Source organism: Phoxinus phoxinus, assembly GCF_949152265.1.
Source record: "Phoxinus phoxinus genome assembly, chromosome: 23".
In the NCBI taxonomy this organism is placed as follows: Eukaryota; Metazoa; Chordata; class Actinopteri; order Cypriniformes; family Leuciscidae; genus Phoxinus; species Phoxinus phoxinus.
The window spans coordinates 25,340,956-25,358,084 of NC_136898.1; the positions used below are offsets into that span (position 1 = coordinate 25,340,956).

General features: G+C 39.7%; 2 protein-coding genes across 5 annotated transcripts in view; one reads left to right on the plus strand and one right to left on the minus strand.

Annotated features, from left to right (window-relative positions):
- The window catches only part of slc38a9 (solute carrier family 38 member 9), a 219,439-nt gene that overhangs the window by 24,732 nt on the left and 177,578 nt on the right, over positions 1 to 17,129 (plus strand). The window lies entirely within an intron of this gene.
- The window catches only part of chd1 (chromodomain helicase DNA binding protein 1), a 42,406-nt gene that overhangs the window by 5,382 nt on the left and 19,895 nt on the right, over positions 1 to 17,129 (minus strand). For 2 of the 3 annotated variants that reach the window (XM_079600205.1, XM_079600206.1), the window contains exons 16-32: positions 16,556 to 16,718; positions 15,478 to 15,630; positions 14,914 to 14,985; positions 14,523 to 14,672; positions 13,500 to 13,648; positions 10,956 to 11,058; positions 8,857 to 8,952; positions 8,589 to 8,765; positions 8,237 to 8,397; positions 7,519 to 7,560; positions 7,314 to 7,447; positions 6,979 to 7,117; positions 6,048 to 6,198; positions 5,812 to 5,934; positions 4,590 to 4,733; positions 2,718 to 3,002; positions 2,259 to 2,384 (exon numbers count right to left, since the gene is read on the minus strand). In XM_079600205.1, the coding sequence (XP_079456331.1) occupies positions 2,259 to 2,384; positions 2,718 to 3,002; positions 4,590 to 4,733; positions 5,812 to 5,934; positions 6,048 to 6,198; positions 6,979 to 7,117; positions 7,314 to 7,447; positions 7,519 to 7,560; positions 8,237 to 8,397; positions 8,589 to 8,765; positions 8,857 to 8,952; positions 10,956 to 11,058; positions 13,500 to 13,648; positions 14,523 to 14,672; positions 14,914 to 14,985; positions 15,478 to 15,630; positions 16,556 to 16,718 (2,368 nt within the window). The remainder of the gene's footprint in view (positions 1 to 2,258; positions 2,385 to 2,717; positions 3,003 to 4,589; positions 4,734 to 5,811; positions 5,935 to 6,047; positions 6,199 to 6,978; positions 7,118 to 7,313; positions 7,448 to 7,518; positions 7,561 to 8,236; positions 8,398 to 8,588; positions 8,766 to 8,856; positions 8,953 to 10,955; positions 11,059 to 13,499; positions 13,649 to 14,522; positions 14,673 to 14,913; positions 14,986 to 15,477; positions 15,631 to 16,555; positions 16,719 to 17,129) is intronic. The other variant, XM_079600207.1, reaches the window with a different exon arrangement.

Genomic DNA, 17,129 nt, shown 5'->3' on the forward strand with positions numbered 1-17,129 from the left:
CCACACTACTGCGTTTTCGTTTAGAAACGGAGACCTTTTGCTACGTTTGCACCTCCCGTCCAGATTACAACGACAAAAACGAAGACCAAAAACGGAGAAGTTTAGAAATGCTCCGACCCCGTTTTGCGTTTTGAATCTCCGGAGGGTGTTTTAGTGAAGACGGTCAAAACGGAGGACTTTACAAACGCTGACGCAGAGGCTCACGCTCGGCTCTATGATTGGGTGTCATCAGTCATGGCGTATCCTTCCCTGATTCGTCAGCCACCCATCACATGACCCGTCCCCGGGAATAAAACATACAAAACCAGCCTGGACTGCGTAACGTTAGTGACTGCAACATGGATAACGAATTACAAGCGTTACTGACGTTGATGTCTTTGCTAGCAGCTGTTGTGCATTTTACAATGCTAACTGCCTACATGCGCCTGTTTACACCGGCACGCGCATGCCCAGTGTTGGTGAATGGTCACAGAATCCGCATTTTCAGTCGTTTAAATTTTGGGCGGAGATCAATTCTAATCCGTTTCTAAACGAAAACGCAGTAGTGTGGATGAGGCCTTAGTGCGGTTCATTGTGAACGAGAGTGTGAACGGTGTATGAGAGTCTTAAGCAAAAATGTTATCTTTTGCACTACTTTACATACGATGAGGAAGGAGAATATTAGATTGACACATTTATGACTATGATTATTGATATCCAACAGCTCGTTCCACGCATCATACATTACCAGCACTGGGAGATGCTGCTTGGTACTCACACTTTACGTGGGACACTTATCCTACAGTTTTTATTTTATTAACATTAATGACAGACTACAGCAGGAATATTAGGCTGCGGTCACTTTAAGAGTGAATGCAGGGATCAAATGTACTGACACATCCCGTTTATTTCCAGCACCCCTAATAATTAATGAACACACTTTTGTTTTTGTTTTTTTACCAGAGATGGAGAAAAATCCAACTCCAGCAAGTAAACGTGTCCGTGTCCCCAATAATGTTGGTACTCAAAAGCGCTTCCCTCCACGTTTTCTGGTGCGTATCGCTCATTTCTACATCATTGCTCATGTATAAAATGCTCCAGTTTCAGTTTTCAATCCAACCGAGTGTTTACTTGTTCTATCAAACGGATTAAAATTTTGAATCACCCCTTACTAGTGTTGTCAAGAATATCGAGATTTCAATGTGTATCAATACACAGATACTAGCTGCGCGTCTTCTCTCTCTCTGGCCGTTTGAAACACCACCTCCCCCCGCTCACTCGTCCCGGTTGAATAGTGCTTGTATTGTGCATGATTTTAGTCATACCCGCAGGTTTCGCATGCCCCACTGACCTATATAAGTCCATATAGAGCCGCCTCTCAAACAGCGCAAGTACCAAACTGACCTTTTTGTGGCTTCTTGTGCTTAAAGCGGTCAAATACATAGCAAGACGTAAAATTTTACATAATTTTGTGAGTATACCGATAAATAAGGTCATTTTTGGAATGTAAACAGTTGAGAAATCACATGTTGTGTAGCAGTGTATGTGATCTGTGCATAAGCTCTTAAAGTGACGGCAGCCTAATACACCTGCTGCTGTCTGCCATGTTGATCAAAGAACATCACTCGCTGCTCGACTGAATAACCTGTGTATAGCTTTAATACAAATACATTAATCTGCATTTAATTACTACAATGAAAATGATCGTGTTATTCTACATTTGATTACTTTATTCTTAATTTCTATAGTATTTCTTACCCGAATATGCTATCCACCTGAAAAACTTAGTTTGTTTATTTCAATTCTCTTAATTCTATTGTATTTATTGTGCTATCGTTTGCAATTTGTTTATTTGTTCTTATTACTGACCGTTTACTGTTTTTTTGTTGTAAATGTACTTTAATGAGTCAAATAAATCATTTCTGTGCTGTGTGTAAGCCATTACAATAAAATTACCCTAATTAAAAATAAAAAAACGCGAGTAAATCATCTGTATGGAGGTATATATGGCAGTTTCCCCCTGGTTTCGAATATTGATATTTTTCACGGTATCACATCGAAGATGGAATTTCCAGTATCGTGACAACACTACCCCTTTCAATCAGATTTGACCAATTCATTCCAATTGACGTTGTTGCATGCAGCCTTATTCCCACTGTGCTACTAGTCCGATTGCAACTGTATTATTAGGGTCCATATAAACGCAGCTGGTGTTTCTGATGTGGATTTCCTGAGAAAAGGTTGGGATCAGATGCACGGCTTCTCAGTTCATCACTCACCACACTGAAGGTTTTCTGGTCCAGTTCTTCAGACTCCTCAGACAGATGAATGGCATCTCCTCCTGACGGCGTGTGCACGGGGGTGTCGGCCTTCTTCTCCCGCACTTCTGCCTTCACCTCTACAGCCTGAGAACACAGTCACAGCCTTTTGAGTAACTCATGCACATGTTGGACTACTAGCGGAGAAACTATTTTGGCCTGTTCTTAATCAAATCTGTCAAAGGTCAGACTCAAGAAGTCTCCTCACCAATTGACATGAAAAGATTATAAATATCACTGTCTATAAAACATTTACAGATATAAGACTATAAACCAGAACTGCCACAGAATAACACTGGGATGAGCAACTAATAAGAGACATGCCATCGAAATAAATAAATAAAAGTTGGCTAGAACTGGACTTTGACTCCCAAAAATGTTTTTGAAACAAGGCCATAGTGAAGGGGTGTTAGGGTTGACCTTCTCTGCAGGAGTCTCCTCCTCTCTGTGCACGGGTTCAGGCTTGATCTCCTTCTCCTTCGGTTCCCTCTCTTTGCTGTCACGGCCCTCCTCTTTCTTCTCCTTCTTGATCTCTTTTTTAACCACTTTCTCGGTTACGTCCTTCTCAACCGGCTCTTTATCCTCAAACTCGTCGTCGTCGGACTCTTCCTCCTCCTCCTCCTCTTCCTCATCCTCTTCCTCCTCCTTCACGGCTCGCTCTAACACGCGTGCTCGTCTGTTGGCCGGCTTCGCTGGAGCCGTTTCCTGTAAGACGACAGAACACACATTAGTACTGGTAATGCTTTTCACTTCCAGAATGTGATGCATTTCCAAAAGGAACAGAATATACTGTGGCGAATAATGCTTTTCCAAGCTTGGTTATGTCATTAGAACAGTCGTTCCAGAGACAGAAAGTCATTGTGCACAACGGGTCAGAGGGACATTGAATTATCCTAGTAAATATGGCCAATTTTTGAATGTTCAGCATAAGTAGCACACTGATGAATCGGTGTAAGAACAGGAAGTAGAGATATGGGCATCTTTTATAATGTCTCCAGTCTCCACCTCTATTTGCCAAAGGCTGACTTTGTTCCTATAGCTTTATGAAATGCCGTACAGTAGGATCCATCAGACCTCATTAACACTCAATTGCAGAAGCCCGTGCCAGATTTCTGGATAACACCCGCGCTGTAAAGGCATTACTGCCCTTCTCAACAGTGTAACCTGTGAAAGTGGGTTCTCAGCACTTGCATGAAGAACAAATATAGACACTGTGTATAGAAAATTAATTAAATGTTTGTGATAGTCTATATGGGAGAGAAGGGTATGCAGAAGGATGTTAAATGTCTTTAGGGTTATAGTTTTGAGATGAGAGTATCATGCTTTAGCCAGCATGGTTTGGACATAATCCATTTAAAGCTTGATGAAGATCCAATGAACACTAGGAAAATGGTTCAACATTTTTAACTCCAAGGACCCAGATTGTTCAAGACAAAGTTGCTTGCTTTCACATTTTTTGTCAGTATATTACAATAAATTAAATGTAATTTTTACATTTTTAAAAATCAAAATAACATTCTATAGTTTCAGAAGATTCAAGAACTGAATGTTCTTCACGGTTCAATGAATTTACGACTTTCCTACTTGTTTGTGATTATGGGATAAGGCTTTTACAATTAAGTCACAAACGCAATTGCTAAATTAAATACAATTAAAATGTGTATTATAGAAATTTCCATGAGATTCACCTCTTTTTGTCTTTATGACTTTTCCAGGTTTAAAAAAACTAACTTTTTCAAAAGTTACATAATATATCCAGGTTTTCCGAGACCCTGGTACCTAAACAGAAATGCATCTCAATAGCTGATATAGCTTGCTAGCTTCAGCCGTTTTAGCTCATTTAAACTCTTGTCTTGTTTGGAGATAATGGCCTCATGGGCAGCGCTCGGAAATGTAGAGCAATTGTGCTTCAGGCGACCAGAATTTGAATCCCGACTCATGGCCGTTCCTCATAAAAATAGTTTCAAGCCACTTCACTTGTGGCCCCCTGGTTGAGAAGAGTTAGCAAGAGTCTGAGATGATAGGTTTTTCAAAAAAATCGAGTTGGTAGAAACTCGAAAGCTTACAGTTAATTAGCATAACCATCTTCAGTGATGCTAGTGGATTAGGGAAACAAGTTCAGGCGGTCTTCAATGGGCTGCTTTACTGTATGCACAGTTCCACACTGTTGATAGTGAAACCACATACAAGCTGATTTCCATATTAATGTGCTCTGCAGACTGTTATCAGACATGCATCACGGCACAGCAGCGCAACACGACATCAACCCTCACACAAAAGCTCAACACACACCTTCTCCTCTTCCTCCTTCTCATCCTCTTCTTCAGAGCTCTTATCCGATGGCGGCGCAGAGGACAGACTGTTCGTCACATCATCCATCTTCGGTTTTACAGCTTTATTCTTCTTGCCCCGTGGTTTTCTCTTGCGTGAATTTGCCTATGGAGTAGAAAAAAAACCATCAGTGTCTATAATAAAGCACCGAAGGGCAAATGAAGGAGTGTATCAGCTAGGGATGCTCATATTGACCGTTTAACCGCTAACCGAAAGTAAAAATTTTGACAGATTAATACTCAGTTAAACGGTTTAAAAGTAAAAAAAATTATATATATTTTTAGCTTTTTTTGTTGTTTTTTGTTTTTGCTGCATGGTTAAAAAATAGAATATAGCCTATATTTGTTAACTCACTCACGGGGTGCGTCGGCACACGCAACCGCACGCGCCTAAGACATATTTCGCTGAGCAAGCTAAATGAAGCAAGCGAAAAGAACTGTGTGGGACCATTGACAGAAAGGGCGACGAAGTTACTTGCAAAATATGCTACGCGGTATTAAAATAAAGCAGTAGTGCGAGTAAAATGCAATCGGCTATCACTTGCAAAGCAAACATCCACAAGTAAATGAAAGGAGCTTTCCGAAGTTGGCCACTCTAGCGATACGCATCTCTGTATTCCCGGGACATCTGTGCCACCGGAGACCCCGACTAACCCCACATCATGTAGACATGTGACTTATGTTTAAATAAGAACTAGACAAGCTGTGGATTGAGGCCTGCTATTTTTATTTGACAAAAAAACGTAGTCTGATGGGGGGGAAAAAACGTTTTTTTTAAAGCTTCAACCTGATTCAGAGTTTTCTTGTCATCTTAATTTGTTAATTATTTAAGTTTAAAATATATATTTAGTGTAAGCCTATTTTATTTTTTTAATATATTTTATTTAATTCTGTTTTTCTCTGTAGTCACTGTCAGAAATGCTGCAGGCACGCGTGATCATGTGGATCAGGTTCTGTTGTTGATCTGTTCTGCTGCTGTTTGCACGTTACAATAAACTTGTGATAAAACATTTTTTGTATTTTTAACGGGTCACAGACACATGTTAATTTTATTTTTATTTAATGGCAATTCAATATTCTAATCTTATCAGTTAACGGTTAATAATCGGATAACGAGCGGCGGTTGTCTTTTGTAGTATAAATTTTGTAGTATGTGTGGAGTGTGTTAAATCTGCGTGACTCACAGTGCCGGCCTGTTTCTGTGCTTCCTTCTTGGCGAGGTCTTTGCTCAGTAACTTGATGAGGTAGTCAGCTCGTGTCTGCAGCTGTTTGGCCTGTGGCTTCTTGTCAGGATCATCTGGAAGGAGCTGCAACGAGTTTTGTAACAAGTTATCAGTTGAATGTGTCATACATAATCACTAAAACAACAAGAACACAACCATATAATAGTGCATGCTGGTCAAACACTGTGTTTCTGTACCTTATGTGTGAGGTTGAGGTCTGGGTCCATCTTGATCATCTCCCAGCTGCCATATCCGTACTCATAGATGCCAATAAGCAGACTGGAGTCGTCCTCTTTACCCCACTCAATGTCAAAATGAGCTGCCTTTGAGTGGCATGGGATTATATACCTTTAAATATTAGGAAAAAGAGATTAGGATATTGTCTAACAAGCCCTCACAAAGCAAGCACCCAAAGGAACAGAACGCAGGGTCTCTTATAAACCACTTTTAAACATTTAACTTAACGAATTCTGAGAAATTGGTGAAAAACATTGTGTTTGTACAAAAAAATAGGAAAAACTTGACCAGGCCAATCAGAATGAGCAGCAAAACACTCTTAGCTAATCAGCAGAAGGGGGCGTGGCCACTCATGATGGGGGAGGAGAGAGAGTGAACATTTGTAGAAAGAGATGGCATAGAGATATTACCAAAGAGGAAAATATTTGGGGAAAAAAGGAGTTACGATCAGGCAAGATCTTTAGGACCCGCGTTCATTTCGGAAAATCTTTCCAGTGCTGGAGAGACATTATAAAGCGGGAGGGCCTGAACATGGATGCTGAGATTGCTTGGTTTCTGCCAGATATACAGATTAAAATAAAATGGTATTGCCGTTTCACAGAGCCAAGATGTGCTGTTGTTGAATCAAGCTGGTTCCACCATACTCGTGTGAGCTGCCGATACACCAGCTGTTACTCGTCATCGCCCACAAAATAAACACGCTATGCAGCCGGAGCAATGAAGGGAGGGGTGTGTTTGTTTAGGTGTCGTTTGCTGCACCTTTCATGACATGTCATTCACAGCACTGGCTGCTGAACTCTAGTCAAGCCAACCATGACTGAAATGAACCATGAAAAAAATGGTATGACATTAACATGAACCCTAGCCTGGTTGTGACAGTCGTGCTCTTACCTCTTCCTCTCCTCCGGGTCAGAAGGAATGGCCTTGTGTAAAGGTGCCAGCTCCTCCTCATGAGAGATCACCAGCTTAGCATTGACTTGAACCCCTGAGATCCTGAAGGTGGGTCCCTTCACCTTCCCTCGCCTGCCTCCTGATATGAGCCGGCACATATGGGGCACATTTAGTGACTATTGTCTTACTCTCTTACAACATCCAAAATGATAACTAACTCTCCTAAATGCTAACTCATCAGGTGTGAAAAGGGTGACAGAACCCAGAGGGATGAATTTCTGGATTGACAGAACTTCCTGGTTTACACAGACTTTAGTGATCAGTGACGCTCTTGCCTGAGGTTCGTTCAGGTCCACAGGGGTTCTCCCGTAGCGTCCTCATGCAGCCGTTGTGTACGGTCTCCGCCAGCCGCCGCAGATCATTCTCAGATTTATCCACCAACTCCGCATCCCGAGCGATAGCATCCAGCCTGTGGTACACATCAATGAGAGACGCCCAGCGCTAACATGTGAAGCGACGGGGGGGAAAGAAGGTACTTACCTTTCTAAAGGCCCACCAAATTTTTTGTAACTTTTGATAAATCTGTGTGGGAAACAAAAAACATCGGTCACATAAAATAATGTAATTTCAAACTAAATTAATTTTAATTTATTGGATAATTTTTTTTTCTTTTATTTAATATGCTTGAAATTTAGGAGTTAAATTATAAATATAATTTTCAGCTTGATCGTAATTTTCTTCGTGAAGAAAAACTATTAAACTTTACAGCAAATTCTCACTGGATTATCCAATAATACGCATTTCCACAAGATCATTCAATACAAAACCCTTTTTTCCACTGATTTCAAAGAATTCTCTATATTGTAATATACACCATCATTAACACAATATCAAACTGCTTATACTGCCCACCGCTAGTGCTGAATTTGATAAACGGCTAATTTATGGATTAATAAAAAAATATATAATTTAATATGCTTGAATTTCAGGAGTAAAATTATAACTATAATTTTTAGCTTGTTTGTTTTCTTTGTAAAGGAAAAAACTATTGTGTGAAGAAAAACAATTAAGAAACCTCACAGCAAACTCACTGGATTATCCAATAATACACATTTCCACAAGATTAATACAAATGAATACATTGTTTTTCACTGATTCGACCAAAAATTATCTATATTGTAATACACACCATCATTAGCAAGAAATCAAACTGCTTGTGTAGTGCTGAATTTGATAAACGTAGCATCGGCGGCTTTACCTGCGTATCTCAGCGTCAGTGAAGCCTTTAATGTTCTCTCTAGGGATAGTTCGAGGTCTTCCTCGTTTCTTGGGCCTCTTTCTGTCGGACACCGAGTCGCTGTCTGAACCAGAGTAACGTCTGTTCCGGCTGCGTCTGCCCTCGTTGCCATTAAAGTTGGCCTGTCATGCAAAACAAACAAGTACATTACGAAAGTACAAAGAACTGCAGGCGTATGTTGCAATGGATGTCATTTTTCTTTTATCATTCATCGACTCATGATGTAACCCAATCATTTAATCTACTAAAGTCATCACACACACACACACAGACGTCTGTGTTCTGCCACCACTAAACAGTGCGCTGGGCTAACCTGTTTAGCACATTTCCTCATGCGGGGCAGTAAGTAGATCTCTGCGAGCTCCTTCTGTCTCTCCTCTTCCTCAAGTCTCCTCCGCTGTTCCTCTGGGATAATGTCATCCCAGTTCTTAACATTCCTCTCCGTGTCCATGTCAATCTCCTCCTCCTCCATCATGGAGAAGTTCGCCACCTGCGAGAGGGAGCAAGCCGTGTTTAACAGCGGGACTGGGAAGGTCCAGCACACGTGCTGAAGAGTGATTTGCGGTGTGTATATCGCGCACCTTGAACTGTGAGAGCAGCTCTTCTCCTACAGTGGATGGTCCAGGGTCGTTCTCTCGGGTCTCTGCTCTCTTCAGGATTTCATCGATGTCCATCTCCTGCAGGATCAACACACAACATCAAGCATCTGCACAGAAGCACACGTCATGCTAGGGATGGGGATCTACAGGGCGTTTTCACCAGTTCATGTTTTGATACATTTTATTCATTCGATTAGTTTTGGTTTCACACTGCAATTATGCGAGCGCAATCTCGACATTGATTGGTTTGTAAACAGACGTGCGTCTGACGTCAGCGTGTTGTTAATCGGCGGGTAACTTTGACAAGAGTGAATGAACAGACGCATATCATTGCAACTATATTGTTATTATGGCATTACTGTCTGCTTTATTATACCAACTTTACTTGAGGCCAGTTCAAACTCGCCAAATGAACGCCGTGCGAACACTATCGTCGCCGGCAGTTTCTTTATCTTCAGGTGGCATTGCCCTCCCGTCCTCTCATACCCTCTCTATAACATACTTGGAAAGTGTCTGAATTTGAGCATTTTTCACAGCTGACTTATGTCTTCAGACCATATTTCAATTAAAGAGCTTGTCTCCTCTCCCCGTGAGCTACCACGGCTCACTTTTCCTGCCATCTTCTTCGGCTACGCGGAGCTTCCAGTAAATGCTCTGAAAGTCCGAACCCTACAGAAAATGCTTTCACACTAGAAACGACCCAAACCTTCAGTTTGATCCGGACCGAGACTACTGCTTTCCATCAGACAAAATTTCATCTGTTTGGTCCGGGCCGTGGTCCAGGGGAGGTTTCATACCTGTCATTTTTGTTTCAGATCAAACTGAAAAGTCAGAAAATCCAGACCTCACGATCTGATTACAAAATAATTTTTTTATATATTTTTTTTATAATTAGTTAAAATGACTAGTTATAACAACTTTAAAATGTGAAATCTATGAGCAATTTTTTTTAAATGGTCAACTAACTAAAGAGAACTTTATAACTGGCTATTTGCTTGTATGTTTTGAAGACTAACAAAGAAAAATATGAGCAATAAACAGTGCTTTCAGTCGCTAAAGCGCTTTAAGTATCTGAATGTTCTCCAGTCAAGAGCAGAGATTTCAGCGGTTTGATTATTACTGACAGCGGGAGATCTAATAGGCTGCATTCACACAAACACACACATCTATTTTGACAAATCAAATGTTTTGGCCGGTCCCTTTAATCCCTTAAGACATAACTGCCTGTGTTTAGATCAATTTCACTTCATAAAATTGAGATGCCAAGGCATTTGACCGCTTACACGATAGTCTCACACAGCCGCTTTCCACGAGTTCTCTTCACTAGGGTACATGAGCATTTAAAAAAGCAGCCGTGTGTCGGAGAGTGAGTTTCGTGTATTGAATATTTAAACCTGCTGCATTACAAACGGCATAAATGACGCCTTCGATGAGTGGAAAACACTGAGTGTTGAGCGGGCGAGAGACCACACATCAAGCAAAGCGCACATTTCTCACAGCACATGTGACCCTGGACCATAAAACCAATCACACGGGTCAATTTTTTTAAATTTGAGATTTATACATCAATGGAAAGCTTATTTATTCAGATTTCAGATGATGTGTGGTTTGTTAGGACAATATTTGGTCGAGATACAACTATTGAAAATCTAAAGGTGCAAAAAAATCGAAACATTGAGAAAATCTCCTTTAAAGTTGTGCATTTATGTTCACGATTGTGCTGCATTCACTCACAGAAATACATGTTTTATATATTTACGGTAGGACATTTACTAAATATCTTCATGGAACATGATCTTAATATCCTCATGATTTTTGGCATAAAAGAAAAATGGATAATTTTGACCCATACAATGTATAGTTGGCTATTGCCACAGATATACCCGTGCGGCTCCAGACTCAGGGTCACATATCCTGTGCAACGAAGCCCACGGTTGGCTGTGCGTGTGTGTTTCTAGTGTACACAATGACATGTGCATCTGCAGTTAAAAACATCACAAAATATATGTTTCTCCCATCCCTAGTGCACATGCTGAAGGGCATCTCTGCGCTACACATACACTACATTGTGACACACATACACAAACCTGAGGTTCCTGCTCCTCTCCTTCCTGCTCTTTGAAAAGTTCCTCCGCACCAAACTTCAGGATGGCTGACAGCTCCTCCTTGTTGAATGGCGTGGAACTGCAATCAGACAATAAAGCCATCTATACATTACACACCAGAATTTCCACTATAGAAGAATAATAAACACTGCCGTTCAAAAGTTTGGGATCAGTAAGTTTTTTTTAAATGTTCTTAAAAGAAGTCTCTTCTGCTCACCAAATTTATTTGATTAAAAATATAAAAAGAAATATTGAGAAATATTATTACAAATTAAACAGCTGTTTTCTATGTGAATAAATTGTAAACTAATTTATTCCTGTGATCAAAGCTGAATTTTCAGCATCATTGCTCCAGTCTTCAGTGTCACATGATCCTTCAGAAATCATAATATGCTGATTATCATCAATGATGCGTACAATTTATTTAGGATTCTTTGATAAATAGAAAGTTCAAAAGAACAGCATTTATTCAAAATATAATCTTTTGTAACATTATAAGTGGTTTACTGTCACTTTTGCTCAATTGCTGAATAAAAGTATTCATTACTTTCATTTATATTTCCTAAAAAAAATTTATCATATTGAGCGCAAACTTTTGAATGGTAGTGTATAATGTCACAAGATTTATGTTCCAGATAAACGCTGTTCTTTTGAACTTTCGCTTCATCAATGAATCCTGAAAACAAATTGCACACAACTGTTTAACACTGATGATGAATTCAGCTTTGATCACAGGAATAAATTACATTTTATATAATATATTCAAATAGAACAGTTATTTTAAATTGTAATATTTCACAATATTACTGTTGTTTTCCTAAATAAATGCAGACTTGAACAAAATCTTTAGAAAATCTTACCGATCCCAAACAAAACCATTATTTTGATAATACACAAATATAACAATTAAAACAATTGAATATTCAAGCTTTTCTTTAATTTTGAGTCCTTAATCATGAAGCATATTCAATAATCATTTATTTTCACCAGTCTTAATTTCTTTCCTTAAATAGTTAAACCATAGAGGAAAACCGCAGTGAAACCTTAAAGCTTTTCTTTTCTTGACACCCGATTGATAAAGGATTCTCAGTACAAATTTGGGAAGATGGTTGTTTCAAATGCATGTCATGAGCAATGATTCTGATGCGATCACATCCGGTGTAAACTGAGACTGATGATGGATAATGAACCGACTGAAACAAGGCCGTCAGTGGAGAGACTCGCAGAGAAATCAAAACAAATGAGGACAGCAGCACAAAGAAACACAGAGCTTTACATACAGTGAAAAAAAAAGTATATATTATATATATATAATCTGATAGTTAAAGTTGCTCTAAGCGATGTCACGCATTTTTTAGGCCAAACATTATTTTTGTCACATACAGCAAATATCTCCTCACTATCCGCTAGCTGCCGGTCTCCGGAACACACTCTAAAAAAAAGACACCCCAGGCTCCACAAACAGCAACAAAAACAAACTGGACTAACCGCACCACGAAACATAACAAACAGTGTTCTAGCCAATAACTGACAAGAAGGGGTGGGGTTTGGGGGGTTAGTGCGCGGATGAGGAGGGGGAGGGTCTAGCTAGCCTCCGTTTTGTTTGACAATAGTTCGAATGTCAACAAGAAGTGACGTGTCCCAGGATCGCTTCGAGAACCTTTAAGCAACACGACCAAGAGTGCCGTTTTCCATAATGCCAGCATGATTGCAAATGTGACGATTTTATAGTTAAAAAAACAAGTAGGTAATATTCAAAGTGAATTGCATTTGAGATACAAAATTGACCATTTCCACCAACTAAACTAGTTCCTAGAGCCATAGTAGAGCAACTGCAGACACAGTGAGTCATTAGACACGTTTCCATTAGTTTTTCACAAAACTTATGCGATTTTTTCTAAATGTCGACAAAAAACGATTGCGAAATGGCGACGTTTCCATTAACCGATGTTATACGACTAAACATAATTTTTTCCTCTCGCGATAAGTCATTCCAAACATCATGGCGACGGACGTTGGTAGGTTTATGTATATCCAGCCACCGCACTGGCCATTATTATTAATGGAAGGAGACGTGTGTGTGTGTGTTATCCAGCATTAATGGCCAGGAAAGACTCTTATACTGAGAGCGGCTCATATGAGGAGTTTCTGTGTTTCTCTCAGTTCTGCTTCGAGGTCTTGATTGGCATTTCTGTGAGGTTTAGAATCCAGTATTCCTGTAATTATTTAGTCTTTTATGAATTTAGGAAATAACTATTTTATGGCATTATGGCTTACAGCTTATGAAACCCCCAAATTCAAAATTAGTAAATTGTTTTTATATTGTTATAACAAATAAAGGCTTGAAATATCTCACTTTGCATGTAATGAGTCTATATAATATATTAGTTTCACCTTTTAAGGTGAATTACTGAAATAAATGAACTTTTGCCATTTGATATTAAAAAATTTCGAGTTTCACCTGTACATATTTACATGTAATTATTTTACATTTTAGTCAAGCTCTACATGTAGCTGTACCTGGAAGGAGCAGCGCCCGTATGGAGGACCGTCTTCCCCGTGGTGTCCATCCTCTGAATCACCAGGTGGTCCAGCACCATCTTCTTCTTGGCTCTCTCAATGATCTCCTCCTCGACCGAGCCCCTCGTCACCAGACGGTATATGTTCACCTGAAGGAGATGTAATAGAGGACATTACAGTGGTGGACTAGACCAAGTCATGAAGAATAAACGTATACTAGGCATTTGATTGTACACAATTTTTATTTCACAATAATTGCTAAAGTTTTTATAACGGTAATATCATGGCACTGATATTACTTTAATCATATAACAATGATTTTTACATATTCTTTGACTCTGAAACTGTGGAAGTCTCTCCGCACTGACATTACATTACTGGATCCTTTAGTGTTCTTAAATATTCTCTTAAAACTTATTTTTTCCGGCTAGCATATATGTGATTTTTTTTCCCTTTTTTCTTCATGTCTTTTAAAATGATTTAGATTGTATGATTCTTTTCTGTATGTCTTTGTAAAGGGCTTTAAGATGCAACTTTTAAATGCGCTATATAAAATAAAGTTTATTATATTATTATTATGTAGCATACATAAAGTAAATTCGTAACAAGGTATCTAGAATTATTTACTGTATTTCAAAGTGTCCAAACAATATTGCATAACAACAATACTGTGCATGTTCACTAGAATAGGCTAATCAGTGCTAATAATACACACAAAAATCCTAATTCCACTGAAACTATCACTATTAGGCCTCCACAATTGACAAAATTACCATATATTGCCCTTTAAACTGCAATTTGACAACCAGCAGCAATATGAAATTTAAATGTTTTGCCAGAATTTTCCTATTTTCAGACATACGCCGTAAACTCTGCATAGCTACAACGGTTACAGCCGGTTGAATATCCCTTTCGATTTTATGCTCTTTTTGCTGCCCTAATCAATATAAATACAATAAAATCCAGCATACACTACTCAAGTGATGTACAGCGTGTAATGTAATGTGTGGAGGTCATGTTGACCTGTTTTTTCTGCCCGATCCTGTGCGCTCTGGCCTGGGCCTGCAGGTCATTCTGGGGGTTCCAGTCGGAGTCGAAGATGACCACCGTATCCGCAGAGGCCAGATTAATGCCCAGACCACCCGCTCGCGTCGACAACAAGAAGCAGAAGTCCTGCAGTCAGAGACAAGGCCATACGAAGACATTATGAATTCATGGTCAACTTTTATAGAACTAAAAAATGTATTATGAAGAGTGTAATGCCTAATATATTATAATTGTTCCAGAATTGAATGAAATCAAATCATGACCGAATTTTTGTGACTTCACGACACATCGCTATCATAATGCATTTAAGTGAATCAATGCCAGTACAAATATTTACACCGTTAATAACCAGAGATTTCACACATACCTCAGAGCCCTCCGCATTGAAGTGATCCAACGCCTGCTTCCTCATCTCACCCTTTATAGAGCCATCCAGCCGCTGCAAACACAAACACTTATATAAATTACACTGGAGGGAGCGAGCGAGTGAGTGAGTGAGTGAGCGAGTGAGTGAGCGAGTGAGAGAGTGAGTGAGTGAGTGAGTGAGAGAGTGAGCGAGTGAGAGAGTGAGTGAGAGAGTGAGTGAGAGAGTGAGCGAGTGAGAGAGTGAGAGAGTGAGTGAGAGAGTGAGCGAGAGAGTGAGCGAGAGAGTGAGCGAGAGAGTGAGCGAGAGAGTGAGTGAGAGAGTGAGCGAGAGAGTGAGCGAGAGAGTGAGCGAGAGAGTGAGCGAGAGAGTGAGAGAGTGAGTGAGTGAGTGAGTGAGAGAGTGAGAGAGTGAGTGAGTGAGTGAGTGAGCGAGTGAGAGAGTGAGTGAGTGAGTGAGTGAGTGAGTGAGTGAGTGAGAGAGTGAGAGAGTGAGTGAGAGAGTGAGCGAGAGCGAGTGAGAGAGTGAGTGAGTGAGTGAGCGAGTGAGCGAGAGTTGTGCCTTCACCTGAAATAAGAACTGCCGGTACTTCAGGTACTCCGCTAGGATGTCCAGCATCCGAACCATCTGGGAGAAGATGAGCACACGGTGCCCTCGTTCCTTCAGCCGCACCAGCAGTTTATCCAGGAGAATCAGCTTCCCACTGCTGCGAATAAGGTGCTGCAGAAAATATATATCAGGTCAGTCCGTGTCACTGCAGAAAGACCCCTAACCACTGCCCTGTTGCAGCGTTCTTTCAATAGGGGTGGGCGATATGGGAAATATATCATGATTTTTTCATGTTGGTTTTACTATTTTGCAAGTGACTCAGGCAGTAAAGACAAACTAACTAATTTCCCTTTTTTAAAAAGAAAAAAAAAGAAAAAAAAAAGTGTGACAGAATATTTAGGCCCAAGTAGGGGTGGGCATTTTTCAATATTTTATCTTTGTTAAAAGCAGATCAGAGACATTTTAATCAGTCATGATCAAAAATCTTGATAGCACACACCTCTACTTTCAAATACACAGAGCAAGTTTACGTGTACAGGAAACACGTAAGTCACCTTCATTTATACAGCGCTTTTAACAATAGATTGTTTTAAAGCAGAGATAATAGGAGATTACAGTAACAGAGATGGTTTAGGCTTTACAGCAGCTCTAGAATAAAGTTATTGTCCAGATAAAGTTAGTTTGATTGATTCACTTCCGTCACAACGGTCATCAGTTATTAACTTAGGGTCTGCTAACACGACACCGTTCTAACAGAAAACCCCTAATGCGATCCGGCCGCTCATCCGCACAGAACAGTGCCCGTGTCTCGAGAACGCAAACCATGAAATAGGTTCCAAAGTACAAGCCTTGAAAAAAATAACAATTGTTTCTATCGCTTTCGCATAGCTACGCGAACCGGAATTACACCATTAAGACATCAGCATACTCATTATGGTTTAAGCATCAAAAAAAATTATTCTCTGCAAATGTCACTTTTGTAAGTAACTAAACTTGTTAAAGTTTTTGTAAGTAAACTTATATTTGTATAACGTGGCCAATGTCTTGGGCGTTTTGTTGTACAGTCCAGATAATAGATGATGTAAGATGAACGCACCTGCAGGCCTTCTTGTCTGTTGTAGAACTCGTTCTCGTCGGGGGGTTTAATGAGGTAGCAGTGGTTACAGCATTTCTTCAACTCCATCATGACGTTGAGGAAGCCTGACGTGCTTCCTTTAGTTCCTTTACTCAGGGCTTTATAGTTCCTCGTCAATATCCACCTAAACAAACAATTTAATCCATTAATCAATTTTATCTCTTGGATATTTGGGTATAAGAGATAAATCTATAGCAAAGGGTGACATTTTCTCAGGGGGAAAAATAAATCTGTTTCTTTTTTTAAAGAAACAGAAAGAGACCCTGGACCACAAAACCAGTCACAAGGGTCATTTTTATTGAGATGTATTAATAATCTTTCCATTGATGTGTGGTTTGTTAGGATAGGACAATATTTGGTCGAGACACAACTATTGTAAATCTGGAATCTGAGGATGCAAAAAAATCTAAACATTGAGAAAATCTCCTTCAAAGTTGTGCATTTATGTTCACGATTGTGCTGCATTCACTCACAAACATACATGTTTTATATATTTACGGTAGGAAATTTGCTAAATATCTTCATGGAACATGAT